General features: G+C 46.7%; 1 protein-coding gene across 1 annotated transcript in view; it reads right to left on the reverse strand.

The window, feature by feature from the left end:
- Nucleotides 1–3,238: 3,238 nt before the first annotated feature.
- The window catches only part of LOC144105648 (acetylcholinesterase-like), a 45,256-nt gene continuing 32,734 nt past the window's right edge, over nucleotides 3,239–15,760 (reverse strand). Inside the window, exons 6-7 of the mRNA XM_077638760.1 lie at nucleotides 7,007–7,365; nucleotides 3,239–5,607 (exon numbers count right to left, since the gene is read on the reverse strand). Of these exons, the coding sequence (XP_077494886.1) occupies nucleotides 5,454–5,607; nucleotides 7,007–7,365 (513 nt within the window). The 3' untranslated portion in view covers nucleotides 3,239–5,453. The remainder of the gene's footprint in view (nucleotides 5,608–7,006; nucleotides 7,366–15,760) is intronic.

Below are 15,760 nucleotides of genomic sequence, written 5' to 3' on the forward strand. Positions count from 1 at the left end.
CACTAAAATAAGACGTAGTGCTGAGCTAGTTGGCGATTCATACTTGGAACGAAGACAGTGCAAAAAAGCCTACCACAGAAGAGAACACGACTAGACACAAAGAAAACGTTCTTTATGTCGTGTCTTGTTCTTTTCCATGCTTGCCTTTTTGGGCTGTCTTCCGTCCAAGTATACTTTTTTACCCACTTACTAACAGTGTTCGCCAATTGCTAACGGAGGGCCGCCTTCATAGATGTACTCTGACACAAAAAGATCATTTTGAAAATTTTCGGCATATTCGTTTCTATCGGCCGTGATTCCCTCCACCTCACCCGGTACCTCGACCTGAAGGTAACTGCGGCACGCACATATCGCTGTATTCTGCAAATCCATTAGCATGGAAATTTCGTGCGAGGCTGCCATCTTCAAAAACAAAGCAAAAAACTATTGCAGAAGAATGCGGACAAGTACACATGCTTTTCTCGTAGCTTTTGAAGATACAACCTTTGTCCGTCAAGTTCCGAGATGGAGTCCCTTAAAAAAAACGCGTTTAACATTGAAATCATTTGTGCAGAACCCCTTCGAAATTGTCTCCCTTGAAGTCTATCCACAGCTTCCAACGTTTCTTGAGGTCTTCGAAACAGTTGGAAAGCGCTTCTTTTGGCCCGGCTGTCAGCTGCTTTGTCGTGGCGTCTTGAACGGCCTCCACGCTCCCCATCCAGCGAACTTTAAAATGTTCGCTCTCTTCACGCGAGGAAGCGGGAAAAAATCGCATGGGGAGAGGTCAGGCGAGTATGGTGGACGGGGAAGTACAGTAAAGCTGTGCTTGGCGAGAAATTTTCTTATGCTGAGAGTAGTGTGCGGCCCTGCGTTATCGTCGAGAAGGTTCCATTCTCGAGATGCCCATAAGTCAGAGCGATGGCGCCGCAGTGCATCACGCATGTGTTGGAGCACGCGGATATAAAACACCTAATACACTGTCTGCCCTTTTGGGACGAACTCGTGGTGTATGACACATCTGGCATGGAAAAAAACTACCACCTCGTCTTTGTTTTGGTCTTCTGTCGCTGCACCTTTTTCGACGCCGGAGAGTTTGTGGACCGCCATTCGGCGCCCTGCCTCTTTATTTGAGCATCGTATTGAAAACATCATGTTTCGTCTTCAGCAATGATGCTGTCGACGAATGCAGCATACCTCTCTGCCTCAGCGAGCAAACCAGCGCTCACTGATGCCCGCGTGACCTTCTGGTCTTGTGTGAGGGAGTGCGGCACAAGTCTGGCATTCAGCTTCCGTTTCCCGAAGTTCTTAAGCAAAATTTGGTGGCATGTGTTCTTACATATGTTGAGAGGATCTGACAGCATGCGGACTGTAATGGTGTGGTCTTGCTGTATGATTTCCCTGATCCGAGCCACGGTGTTTTCATTCCATGAGGTTGAAGGGCACCCCTGTCTTGTGTCGTCTTCCACCGACGATCTCCTCGAAACGAACCTGCTGTGTCACTAGAAAACTCGCGCCCTCGATAATGTCTCGTTGCCGTAAGCGTCACAAAGGAGCTCATACGTCTGTGTATCTGTTTTGTCAAGCTTCACAGAAAATTTTATATTTACATGCTGTTCGAGGTGGACATCCATTTCTCCACATCCACTCACAGTAGAATGCGCAGACAACAAGTAATAATTGCTTTTTGGGAGAAGGAAATGGCACAGTATTTGTGTCATATATCGTTGGACACCTGAACCGCGCCGTAGGGGAAGGGATAAAGGAAGGAATGAAAGAAGAAAGGGAGGAAGAGGTGCCATAGTGGAGGGCTGCGGAATAATTTCGACCACCTGGGGATCTTTAACGTGCACTGATATCGCACAGCACACGGGCGCCTTAGCGTTTTTCTTCCATAAAAACGCAGCCGCCACGGTCGGGTTCGAACCCGGGAACTCCGGATCAGTAGCCGAGCGCACTAAGCACGGAGCCACCGCGGCGGGTCGCAGACTAGTGACAACGTTTTTTGAAATGTATTGCCACCTAGCGGCTGCCACAGAAAATAACAAAAATAGCTCAGGTTAGCCCGAAAAGATGGCGATACACACACGCACTACCATTAGTTTTCCGGATTCATTTCTAAAGAAGAAAATAAATCAGTCTCGAACTTTAAGGACAAAGGTTGTATATGAGTCGTAGGACCAAACCCAGCAGAAGATATTCCATACGTCCAGCTCTGCTGTAAAATGTACTGAACATTTGTAAAAGAAGCAATGCCATCATTGGAGCTGTTTTACATCTTCAACGTGTTTGGAAAAAATATTGCTTGGCAGTTTAGCATTGGTAAGCATGGAATATTGTGCGATAGCCTAGTGCTTTATCGGTGCACTACACTGCCACGTACCAGAAAGCGCGATTGAGCTTTCCAGTGAGCCAGGAGAAGGTATGCGGTTTTAAAATTTTTCATCGTCAATGCCAATTTACCTAATGTACGCCGGCGGCCAGTCCACCAGTGCCATTCTGCAGCAATATTGCCAACGACAACGCGTATTTCTTTAGTGCCGTGTTTCTGCCACCGTGTTGTCCACGTCAATGTATGCAGCGCACATCGCTAGTATTAGTTGATGAAGAAGTATTAGGTGATCAAGACGTTGTGCTGTGCAGAGAGCTACAGTGTGTTGCAGTTCAACGCGCGTCATGTTTTGCTGTAGGTTTAGCGTAGTGCTACCGTGCAGTGGCCAGCGAAGCTGATCTGTTCGTGCCACCGCGGGTTCGAATCTCAGCAGGTACACTATTTTTGCTTCTTTAATATGCCTTACCCAAGGTCATCCTTAAGACCACGCTTCACGCAAACTCGTGAGCATTTTTGACCTCTTGAAGTTGTGCTCTCACACTGAAACTTTCGTTTACTCAATTCCTATAGCTCCAACCTCCAGCTATTTCGACAGCAGTGCCACCACATCCTAGTTACGCCATAATTAGCGTTTCTGTATAGGCATTGCACGGAGCGCCTACCAAAATACGCCAACGAACGGATACGTGGGGAAATATTTGACAGCCTTAATATTCACCTTATGGCCTCAAGACTGCCAGAACAGGGCATTGGTTGGTACCCAATATAGCATCCCAATTTTATATTAACGAATAAAAAAACCACCACTGCCGTGATTTTGTGACGATAGTCTCCGATAGGTAAAATGAAATAGATTTTATTGCCGCATTAATTTTCAAAAAAAATTTCTTTCACACCTAAACACATAATAATTGTGCGTGGGTATCAGATGATAGTATTGGAATAGAGATCATTAAACATTTGCAGAATGAAAAAAAATTGTTGTACTGGTGAATCCAAGGTAGCATAAGCATTGAATATATACATTATATTTGAAAAGACGTTTCTTATAATCGGGAGCATAGACATTCAAGAGTGCAATCTATCGTTTGGAGAAACGAGCTACAATGCTGTATTGTTTCATTGAGCTCACATAAAAAATTACTGCTTCGTATTTACCTAAGTTTGTTCTTAATTAGCCTTCAGGAATAAAGCGCCTATTGCAAAGATGTCGATGATTTATAGAAACTTATGGGACACTTAGTTACATTACGCGCTGAGAGCCAATACAGGTGCAATCCGCTCGATCTGCGTCTCTTCATGCGTAATTGCTGCTTGCCCGCACACGCAAAACCTCAACAGCCACCCTAACTTCATTTTAGCTATATACAATGTCACCACAGCCCGCTTGCGGCGATTCTCCGGTACGTTAGCCGCACGCCACTTTCTCTGCTTCTGGTGCGATTTGATACGCAGATCTGTCAATATGCAGGCCTGCACAAAACAAGGCGCCCCTGAAAAAAGACGCCAAGCCTGGTGCCAGCTGCCACCTGCCAAGTCGGCCATGTCACATACCTCGTCGACCATTCAGCGCTATGTCATGTGAGGCCATAATAATAATTGCAGCCGACAGTTTCAAATCAATACCAATAAAACCCTTAAGGAAGAAAAAGCCCAGCTACCACCGGCGCCGCCTGTCCCAAAATTCCGTGACGTGTCGAAGTGGTGCGTGATGTCATAAGACCACTTCACATGCTGCGCGGTTTAACTACGCTGACTGTTTACAAGGACAAATCAATACACCGACTGGACGTGGCGCAACTATCAACTGAGATTTTATTTGAAACAAATGGGCAAATAAAAGAAAATGTTTCCATCAAGTTGTGCCCAGAGACGTGCGCATTTGTCGGGCAGTGACTGTGTGTGTGGCGTCACATCAAGCCGCCCAGTGCGAGGAGAGCTGATGCTGAATCGCACTTTTTCGAGCTATGGAATGCAATACATTGCGTTTATTAAGGATATGCTTCAGTTTTGAAACCAACTACGAAAACAAAACACTGCAAAAAAAGACACACACAATCTATGCTCATAGCAAATGAACCGCATTCAACAGCTTTTGAGCAAAGGCAAATGGAATATTAATGCACTGTTTACTGGCGTAGACGGCTTGCTGCCTTCAAAATAGGGCTCGTGCTCATTTTCTCTGACACGCCATCAACTGAAGGCGCGAATCGGCCTGTCATCGCTAGCACTATACCATGTCTCAGACAGCGCTTCTTATTAAAAGCCAAGTACTGGCAGCGGAGAATTGACGATATTAGTAATTCTTTAGTCTTCATGCATGATCTCCATGACAATGACAGGGAGAAAGATTGGCTAAACTACTAATGTGAGAAAAATAGAAACGGAAATCCATAACACACTCGGTTGTGCTTTCTTTCAGAATGGTAATAGGTTCAGTGATTTAAATGATAACATTTTGATAGGACATCATAAAAGACTGCTTGACAACATGACGCGCAGAAAACGTCATTGTCCTGCTTTTTGCATTCAGTGTCTCGTCTTGTGCGCCACGTTTCAAGCTGTCATCGTCGGTCGTTGGAAAAAGATGCCGTGGTTTCTGCGTGCTGACCTCTTTGTGTGTCAAGATTACAGGTAAGCACAACCAGCAGAGTTGTTCTTTGTTGATATGGCTAGTTTGCTGATGCACATAAATTTTTCTTTCCAGAAGGTATAAACCTAAGAAAATCTCTACTGTGATCTTCATAGCTGCTGCGTAAAGCACGAGCATTATCACACACAACAAAGAACTCAGAAACTATCGACCAACAAAAAGTTCCTTCAATGAATCTGTCACTGAATCAATTAAGCAGAAAAATGACAAACTTATTAGCATCCAAAATGAGGAAACGAAAGCTTAGAACTGTTGGCGGAATCGAGCACACATTCTCCGTGTTTCCCTCCCTCCCCAAAAAAAGATTGGTTGCCATATTTACTAAAAAATTACGGTAAATACCACACATTCTCCTGACCCAATGAGAGATGAAGCGAACTTTGTTCAGCGTAACCTGAAATAAAAAAATACTGCTATTCTTTCTCTTTGGGAGCAATTGAGCGCGAGGTTGGCAACGTATATCTGTAGTAGCATTTCGAATAGTGCACGCCATTACGCGTGCATTTCAGGATTCCCGCTTGAACTTTCGCAGTGGTCGGAGCGGAAGCCAACAATATTGGTGTTGTTGTCGTTCTTCAGCAGCATGGACATTGGTGAGTTGGCAGTGTACTTTGGCCAGGCGGACACCCCCGGTTGGACAGGCAAGCTGAAAATTTGGATTAAGCAAACGGACATTGAGGACGACAGGGTTTATTTAATCGCTCAGTCTGCTATCATCTGCCATCCGTTCTACCATCCGCAGTCCTTCATGCACATGCATTCCTCAGGCCACAACACAACTACAGCCTAAGCAATGCCGCTAGGAAGGAAGGGCAGGGGTACACAACTTATCTGTTTCAAAATAAGCTACAAAAACAGTTATTTCTTTTTAAGCGATTCACATAAATAACCGTATATCCGCGCTCCATATAAAAAAGGCGCTAAAGTATGATGAACAACGTTCCTTGCACTTATCGTTATGATCAGCAGTGTTTCATGTATCGGCGTACTAAACACCGGTGTGGTTCTATTCTTTACCTTGTTATGTAGCTCCCCGTTTCAGCCTCGACATAACCTGCATCTTGCCAAGCCGTTGTAATTTGAAACTTCATTTCGATAAGAGCGAAAATCTAGCTCTTATGACGTCCAACTTATTTGCAGCTCTTCTGAGGGCAGCCAATTCAGAATTGGGGGAGACTTCAAGACCTTCAAAGCACTATATTTCTCTGATGTCAATAGGTCATTGCGAAATTAGCGCTCAATTCTTTTGTCTTCGACATGTCAAATCATTTTTACATGGTGTTGATATAGCGGAGACTTTGTATTCACTTCTTTTACAGCTCCCTCATAGAGCTAAAAACTCATACGACTTAGAGTTCTGTAATCATTAGTTCGTTGAGATCGAACGACCATTTCATACCGAAAACTGTAATACCGCTTGTTTACTTTGAAAACAGTGCGCATCAACATGATATATATATATATATATATATATATATATATATATATATATATATATATATATATATATATATATATATATATATATATATATATATATATATATATATAAAGTTAGGAGCAACGAGCAGTGCCATAAGAAGGACCGCTAAGCTAATTCCATGGCTATTGTGGCGAGAAACTAAACAGAATTTTAAACCAAATTGATTTTGAAGCATGATGCCTGCTTCGTCAGGAGGAAGTAGATGGGGTAGAATTAAAAAGTAGTTAAAAGTCGCGAAACACTCAAGCAGGCTACTGTAAAGAATCTTCAGGCACTGAAAACCAATCTGCCTTAAACTCGAGCCCTTAACTACGGCACCTATTTCTTCCTTCCTTCTTTCACTCCCTCCCTTATCCCTTCCCATACGGCGCGGTTCAGGTGTCCAACGATATATGAGACAGATACTGCGCTGTTTCCTTTCCCCAAAAACCAATTATAATTATATTATATATTAAACTTGAACATAAAGAACCGTCTCACAGAATAACTGCCGCTTATCTCCGATGAATTAGGTTGAAGAAAGAAAGGTATGTCACTTAAGAAAAAAGTGAATATGGCTCACCCTACGAACGTGGCCATCATTGTGAGGTGTTTCTCGGCTGCCGCGACATCCTCGTCGCTAAAGTCCACCCGCTCTCGGTCCAGTAGGGGCAGCCCGAAGACGTAAGGGAGGTCCATGGCGTGAGCGACTCCAGCCCAGGACAGTGGGGCTCTCTTGGTTGTCCAGTGATCGAACACGTACGTGTACACCGTGCCACCACGTGAAGCATGGGCAGCCGCAGCAGAATGCATGGGGCAGACGAACAGTCGGTCGCTCAAGTAGTCCACGTATTTGCGCCTAATCGCCGCCTTGCTTGTATTCTCGGCCTCATCATCCTTCAGCAGAGGGGGAGTCACTCCTTTCATCCACGTTGAGACTGTCTGGAGAGCGCATTGAAAACGGGTTATGCTAATCTTTTTAACAGCTTATAATATTTTTAAGAGCTGTGTGCAATATTTCACACACGTTAAGGGCTGAACAACGCAAGATAGTTTTACGCTGACAGCGCTTGCAAAGAAGAGTGAGTTAAATCCGTAGCTTCTTATTTGATATCAGTGCCAAGCATTCAACTTATGTTGGCCTCTCCACTAAATTTTTTGTCATCTTCAGGTACTGTATAATATTTGTGACACCTAATGAAAGTTCCTTTCTACATTAAAACTTTTATTTTTTAATTTTTTTACTTTTATTCTATTGTATTACGACTGCAGCGTCGCAGAAAAGGCAGCGATTTCAACATTATTTTTATTGTTATAACAGAATGGCAGACATTTCTTTAATTGTGTTCTCCTGTTCTTTCATGTCCATATAATTTCTATGGTCACGACGAGAAAAAAGGCTGGGTGTCCCGTCATCGAGAGCAGATATAAGGAAGGAGTTGGTGTTTTTACGAGTAGCAAGACTACCTGCTTTTCGGCAGTCTAGGCTAGGTACTTCCCTTCTGTGGTGGTATCGTCACCTTTGTGAGCGGCCTCATCACCGTGCTATTGTGGAGACAACACAGCGTTCTTCTGCGGCCTTATTACGGATCGCTCTCAATTATAAAACGCCAATAGAACGCTCACAATCCCGCCATATTGGCCGGCTACTATTGGTCGGCCTTGGCCGGCGGACATAAACTGTTGCGTCACCATTGGCTGCTATTTACGCAGTGAACACGGCTGAAGTGATAACGTTGCGCACATAAATATGGGGGCTGAAACTGAGAGCGAGAAAGGTAGCCCCTAAAGCGTTCACAATAATTGTGAGCGAAAATTGTGGCTGTTTACATTGTCGTATACGCGGAGAAACGATGTAGGAGGGTGCATGAAGACGATTTTGACGCGCGGGACGAGTAATGCGACGCTTCGACTTATGAAGGAGCCTGCGCAGCGGCTGTGTGACGAACTCGCCGTTGAACTGGAAGGTGCGCGGTGAGTGCGCTGTCAGTGGGGCGGCACGTGCTGTGCACGCTGCGCTTCTTCGCCACCGGTGTGAGTCAAGGCACCGTAGGAAATGAAGCAAACGTCGACGTAGCGCAACCGAGTTTGAGCAAGTGTTTGCTGGGGGCGGCGGGGCCCATTGTCCACGTTCGGTCGCAGAAGGGGTGTTTTCGCTTTCCGGTGAGACCCGAAGCGAAGGCGGCAAAGAAGGAGGAAATTTTTCGCTTAAACTTTGGCCGCGGCAGCACCCTGGCGTCGTCGGGTGTGTTGATGGCGCACTCATCGCCATCAGGGAGCCGCGAGGCAGTGCTGCAAACAAGCCGCTAGTGTTCTAAGCTGCGAACATGACAGTAGATCTCTGCCACTGGTTTGACCATATGAGTTCGGCTGGAAGTGCGGGCCTCGGCAACAAGGGTAAGTTCGTAACGTGCGTATTTTTTCTTACATCTGTGGCACGACCATCCACAATCTGGTCGTGGACCCGCGCTGACCCGGATCCTTCCACGACGCGTATGTCTGCAGCACACCAAGACGGAGGAAGGCTTGCTGGACTACGGTGAGTTTTTTCGGGATATGCAGGAAAAAAGCCGTGTCAACCGTCGGGCCACCTCAGTCTAGCATGTATTGTACTGCAGCACAATCCATTAACCCGTATCTGCTAAAGCTAGTCATTTAGCTAGTATCTGCTAAAGCTTTTCATTCCATGTATACATTAAAGATAGCCCAGATAATTCATAAAATACTACAGCTCAATGAACCGCTTCCCCACAGTATCTTTATAACTCTTAAAAGGGAGACTAGGGCTGCTAGTGCAAAACATTTCAATTTGCCCGCCTGTCACAATACTTACGGGCAAAGATTATTAGAATTCAATAGAGTTTTAATCTGGAATGGCATTCCTAATGAGGTTAAAACAGAAACAAATTTTGTACAATCCCTCAAAATGTTCCTGATGAATATGTGAAGTATATGGTATGAATTTTTACTTTTTGTTTCGAAGAGAAATATGTTTTTTGTGAGCGTTTTGTTTGTATTCCTGTATTTTTTCTCCGCAAATCTTATAACGTTCTAATTTTCATTTTAGGAATAGAAATGTTCGTTTCCGCGTGCTGCAAATATGTTGTATTGTATTGTGTTGGGCCCGAAACTAGCCCCTGGCTATGGGTCCAGTTATTATTGTACATATTGAATTGTGCTCAGTTTCATTTTCGAATAAAAAAAAATCAGTCTGGCTAGTAAGACCATTGCAAACACGTTACAGTATGATACAGGATATTGTCACATTTTTGTATTAAATTGCAGCATAAACACAGGACATATGTACCATTGTTGAAATACATGGTATTTCCTGTATAGGAAACCAAGGCAAAGTGCACCTGACGGCGCTTGGGTTGTGGAGGCAATCGTAGCGCATCATTGATTATAGTATGATGGCAAAAGTTTCACCTTAAAGCAGTTCATTTTGGGTGGAAAAAACAGCGCTCGTCCGTGTGGTTTCCTTCTTCTTTGTCTTCCGTCCCTTTCGCGCTGTTTTTTCCACCCAAAATGAACGCATACCAACTCGCCCAACTTTCCATTCTACCTTAAAGCAGTGCTTACTTATAACCCTCAATCATGCGTTGCCCGCATGTGGGCTACATAACACGAGTATCCATTTTATAGTAGAGCTTCCTGTAATGCTGTTGAGATCACCGAGAAAGGACATGCTGAACTGCGTCATTTTTGTTATGCAGGGGACAATGTTTACCCAAAGGAGCCATGGCTGCTTGCGCTAGTGGTGTGGCCGCACAGGCGCAACTCAGCAGAAGGCGTGTACAAAACGCCACATGCTCTCAAACAGTTTATGGTTAAGCGCTGCGTCAGTGCGCTTCAGGTGCTTGCCAATGCACCGAGCGCACCACTGCCAGTGGGAGTGAACAGCGTGCATCATCACCACACGTGCCGCACTTCACAACCTCTGTCTTGATGCGCCCATGTCAGAAGAGGATGCAGGCGACACTGCCACTGACCCAGATAACAACGGCTCACCTCTACATGCTTTCTCCCTACATGCTGGCTACCTCGTAGAGACAAGATTACTCCTCACCTACCTACAGGGAAGAGCAATGCGCTACTGCATTTTCAGCCTCTGTATTTTCAGCATTTTCAGGTCTCCAGAGGAAGGCGTACCTAGGGATGGTGCAGCGACAGTTGCGGTGGAAACTAATGCGTCTAGGGATGACTCACCATGCTGGCATGGAGAGTCATATTAGCCACTGTTCTTGTTGCCAATGTCATTGCCTCGTGTCAGTGCACAACACACTTCTGCAAGTGTTTGAGCAACTGTGTGATGTGGTTGTGCCCTAGGCAAACCTGTGTGCGGCCAGAAGACTTCAGTGACAAGCAAGTGTCCTCACCAGCTCCACTTCATTGACAGTGTGTTTGCCGGTATACCTACCAGTCCCTCAGCAGAGTGTTGCGCAGTCTCTTCCTGAAGGCGGAAAAAGTGTTGAAATCGCCCAACATGTGAAAAGCATCATTCTGTACTCTCTTTTACCAATGCTTATCTCAGCCCACCAACCACTTCTCTGCTATCACTTTTCCGCTTGATGGAGTGCCTGTGGTCATTACCCCTGTTACGAACATGCATAAACCAAAAGTGTAGTGCTGGAGTAAGGTACGAAATATTTGTGATGCTTGTTGGAATCAAAAAGCACCGCTAAAGATTTTTTAGTGTATGATATATTCAGCAAGTACGTTTATTTTTTTAAGCTCAGCATTTCACCTGAGTGTTTCTTTTGAAGAAGAGGCAGTTTACATACAAGCATACTGTTTCTTTTGCAAAAGAGGCAGTTTACATACAAGCATACTTTACCTTGATGTTTATTTACCAGATACCATTTTCAAGTGATGTTAAGAAAAAACTTTTAGTTCAAAGTGACTGTTTTCCTTCATAAAGAGGCTACCTGTACAATAAATACTGCATGATACAGTGTAAATAATGCATTTTCAGGACTAGAAAATATCTTGGCACGTATAAAATGCGTAAATACCAAATCTAAGATTCTAGCTTGGTGGTGTGTGACTAGTGGTTTCATTCAGTGCTAAAAGTTGTATCTACTGCAAGGAGACCGCTGTAGAGCAATGCATAATAAATATTTTAAGGTGCCGTGGCTCCAGGGACTGCTGAATGATTAGAACATCTTCACTGAAAGACAAATATGTGTAAACATCAGAGACACATCGTCAAAGAGATGGAGTGTGAGCAGAGGTTATTTTACAATAACATAACATGCAACTCCTTTACTGGGAATGTTCTACAGCTCTAAGAATGCAAAGGCAACTCCATTGTAGGAATTTTGAGCACTTTGTGATTGCCTCATAACTAACACTGAGCTTGGTTTGCGATAACACAATGCAATGAAGTCTTGCCCATGATGACACGAGCGGTGACAATGCCAGATGGTCCGACAGGCTACTTATGCTTTCGCATAATATGTGTGACAATAGTAACCTTTTTCAAGCAGCTTTTCTTCTACGTATTTAATATCCTAGACATTTTCAAATGGTGGTTACTTTGCCTACTGAAGGGGCCTGCATACAGGCTGCATCAGATAGGATGTATGGTCCAAAAAAAAACCTGAATATTCTTCCGAGTTCAAAACAAGTGCATGTAGTTAGAAGATATGTATAGTATTTAATGCCCTAAAACACTACCCTCACATATCCCAGCGATACCAACATCACTGCGCCTGCTGCGGAAAATACTATTACATATTACACTTCATTGCCTGCCCTACCTACCTCACTTCCCTGGATCATACGCATCCTTGAACATTGCCTCTACACATTCATTGTGAAGAATTGAAGCGCTGGGTACCAGCGAACGTGAACAAACTTGCTCAACTTTCTGCCCTGTTGCAATTAGCCTCTACACAAGCCATACAAGCAGCCTACTTGAAACCCGGTTGAATTCGAATCTATTAGAAGATCATCAAATGACGTTAATTGGACAAGCTCATTCCCTGCTTGGTGACAATAGCAAAGTTATCAAATCAAGTGCTTCATTTTTTCTAAACAAACTAAATAGAGCATAAACATCGCGATTCCTGAATCTTGCATAGGCAAAAAAAAAGACTATCGTAACAACTGAACATCAACCGAAGAGTTCAACAAGAATACCAACAGAATATGAAGTGCTTAGCCCGATGTGGGCGGCATCACTTAGTTACGAGACAGAAGAGTGATTGTTGTGACACAGGCAGGTCGTGCCGGCTCTCATTTCCCGCACCGAGATTGCAAGCTATGAACAGCTGCACCCTTCTGCTCCCGTCTGTCAGCAGTTGCTTCTGTGTGATGATTCATGATTTTCTGTTATTTTCTAAACAGAATAAACACAACCAGTCATCACTCGGTCATCGATAGTTGGCGCCGACGCGAACACAGACTAAAGTTGTCTTCGTCTCCTTGTAAGTCGATCTCCGTAGGCTCATAGCATTCACTACCTTCAAACAGATTTTTACGCTCACTTAAGACACCCGCAAAGTACCTTGATTTTAGATAGCATGCAAAAAAAACAGGAACCAGCCGTGGAATCAGCTGTTTTCTTGCAGGCCGCCGTGTTCACGCTATACCACTGCCAGCGCGCCCTCATGGCAAGAGAAGTTACCCAACAACAAACTTAATTGCAAATCTGGGAACGCTTCTAATTTTCCTTTGTGTTGTGTAGTTTTCAACACAGGTTATTACCAAAATAAAACGTTATTTTTTTAAACATTGCGTTTCTCTTTCTTTTTCACGCTGGCAAGTGCACGCTTTACCGCTCACAGCGCACCTTCGCGGCAACAGAAATGACTGAACAGCAAACTTAACTGAAACTGGGAGTACTTTTTGTTTTGGTCGATGTTGAGCTTGAAATGCAGTTTCTTAGCGAAGTAAAGCATTTCCCATTTTATTGACTGCGTCTTTACAGCAAGACGTTAGCCTACGGTTCCTTGTCGTGCAAATAAATAGTTCTGGGGCGGAGCCCTGCTACTACCCACCGCAACCTTGCTGCTTATTGGCTGATTTCACGCTCAGCGTCCCGCGGTATCGTCAGTTTTACGTCACGCTCTCAAACCTGGGAGCGTTTTTGAGAGCGATCCGTAATACGACCCCCGCTGTGCCGTATAACTTGCAAAGCGATTTCTTTTCACAAGACACTTCCAGCCATGCGTCCTGCACGTCTCGCTTCCTCGTGCTCGGCACCGGGGCGTTCGCACGGGGAGTCAGACGTGCTGGTCGTCGGCTTCGGCGATTTTCAGCCGGAGCAGCGGAAGTTTCCGCCTGACCCTAGCAAGATCATCCCCAACGTGCACCGAAAGCTGTCGGGAACATCTGGACCCCAGTTTTTTCCAAGGTGGGCCCGGTTAAACCCCCTTTTCGGGCAACACATGGCCCGATCGGGCCGGTGGCGCGGCTAGGCCTAACGGCCGAACCGGTACCCGGCACATCGGGGCCTCTGGCCACTGACGCCAGTATGGCTGCTACGCAAATCTCCTGCCGAGGCTACGACCCCGAGAACATGCACTGGACAACGGTTCACCCAGCGGAAACCGCGGGCCCAGTTTCGGCAACGGTTACCCCAGCGGCAACCGGAGGCCCAGATTCGGCAAGATTTCGCAGCGCCGCGTTGAACGCCGCAGTGCTGCGCCGAGCGCAAGACCAAGCCTTAAAGCCGGCGTCCGTAGACGCGGCCGGCGTTCACGCCGGAAACCAGCAGTCACCCGCCCCGCGCGCGGCGGGCCGCAGTCGGCGACTGCTCACGAAGTGGAAACCGCCTGTTATTCCCAAGCCTGCTCCAGACGACTACGTCGTCGTCATCAAGCCCCGGACCCGCGTCTCGTTGTACGAGACTTTCCAGGAGACCGGCTACGGCCGGGCGTTCACGGCTCTCCTGGGCGCGCAACCCGCAACAGATCTTACCATAATACCGGTAAGAGAACAAAACCTCATTATTGCTCACACTGCGAAACCTGAGCTAGCCGACCGTATCATCGGCGAATTTGAACTTAATGGACTCGACGGGAAGGTCCCCCTTGTGGGGCACCTGCGCCAAGACGACAAGGACGTCTGCTACGGCGTCATTACCGTCCGTAACTCTGAAACTACGGACTCGCTCCGTACTAGGCTCCAATGGCGCTTCGGCACCATCGTGGAAGTGCGAAAATTTGGGACATCCAACAAAGCGAGACTGACTTTCGCCGGAACAGAGAAGCCACGTTTCGTGCACTACGACTCGGAGCTTGTACAAGTTAGGCCTTACCAGCGAACCATTCCAGCCTGCCGACATTGCGGTGTGGTCGGCCACCGCGTGGACGCCTGCCCCGGCCAGAGGCTGGACCGGTGCGGCCTGTGCGGACAGCAGGCTCTACTCGTTGAGGGGGAGCGGGCCCCTCACCAGTGCAACCCAAAGTGTTCAGTGTGCGGCGCGGCCCATGCCACGGGGGGCCCAGCGTGTACTGCTAAATATCGCGCTATCCAGCCCACGCAGGCCGAGCGCGGGCGTAAATCGAAGCGAAACCGACGCAAGCGTGGCAAGCGTCGCCCGGACAAGCTGAAGGCCAAGGCTGCCGACCAAGCCATGGACCAGCCTGTGAATTCCTCTACTGGGAGCCAAGGGAAACCTCCAGCTGCGCCACCGCCGCCTCAAGCCGGTGCAGCGAAGCCCCTCGGACCTCCACAAAACGGCGGCTCCAAGACGTGGGCAACCGTTGTCAAGCAACACTCCCAGGTGAGCGGCGCCGGCAGGGCAGCTTCTCCCTTCGCTCCCCCTTCCCAATCCCAACAACGGCCAATCTCTGCCGAACAAAAAGAAATATCTGCTCTCCGCGAGCAGGTTGCAAATTTTCAAAAGCGCCTCGCAATAGCGGAGGCCCGCCAAAATTCCCCCAACCACACCTCTGCCTCACCCGCAGCAGAGGCAATGGAAAGCGACGCAACCCTTTCAGGAGAGGCTGCGCATGCCCTCACGGCACTCTAGGCGAGAGTGAGCGCGCTCGAAACTCAAGTTAACAACAGAATATCCGCATTGGAAACGCAAATCAATGCCACACTTACGGCGGCACTCAACAAAATTAGCCACCTTGCGGCATCTATCCCGAACCTCATAACCGCTCAGTTCGCTCAACTCACCCGCGCTCCCAAGCGCGCTGGCCCGCTCAAAACCTCCGCAGGCCGGCAGCTCAAAGCGTCTAGGCGTCGAATCGCCGGAGAAGAAGAAGAGGTCCCCTGTGCCATCCTCAGTATAGAGAACGCTCCTCTCTTTGGAGCCACTGGCTCTCAAGCCTCCTCTCTCCAAACTCACAACTATACCCTTGATCATGGCGGGCGCCCC

The sequence above is a fragment of the Amblyomma americanum genome, chromosome 9 (assembly GCF_052857255.1).
Source record: "Amblyomma americanum isolate KBUSLIRL-KWMA chromosome 9, ASM5285725v1, whole genome shotgun sequence".
Taxonomy (NCBI): Eukaryota; Metazoa; Arthropoda; class Arachnida; order Ixodida; family Ixodidae; genus Amblyomma; species Amblyomma americanum.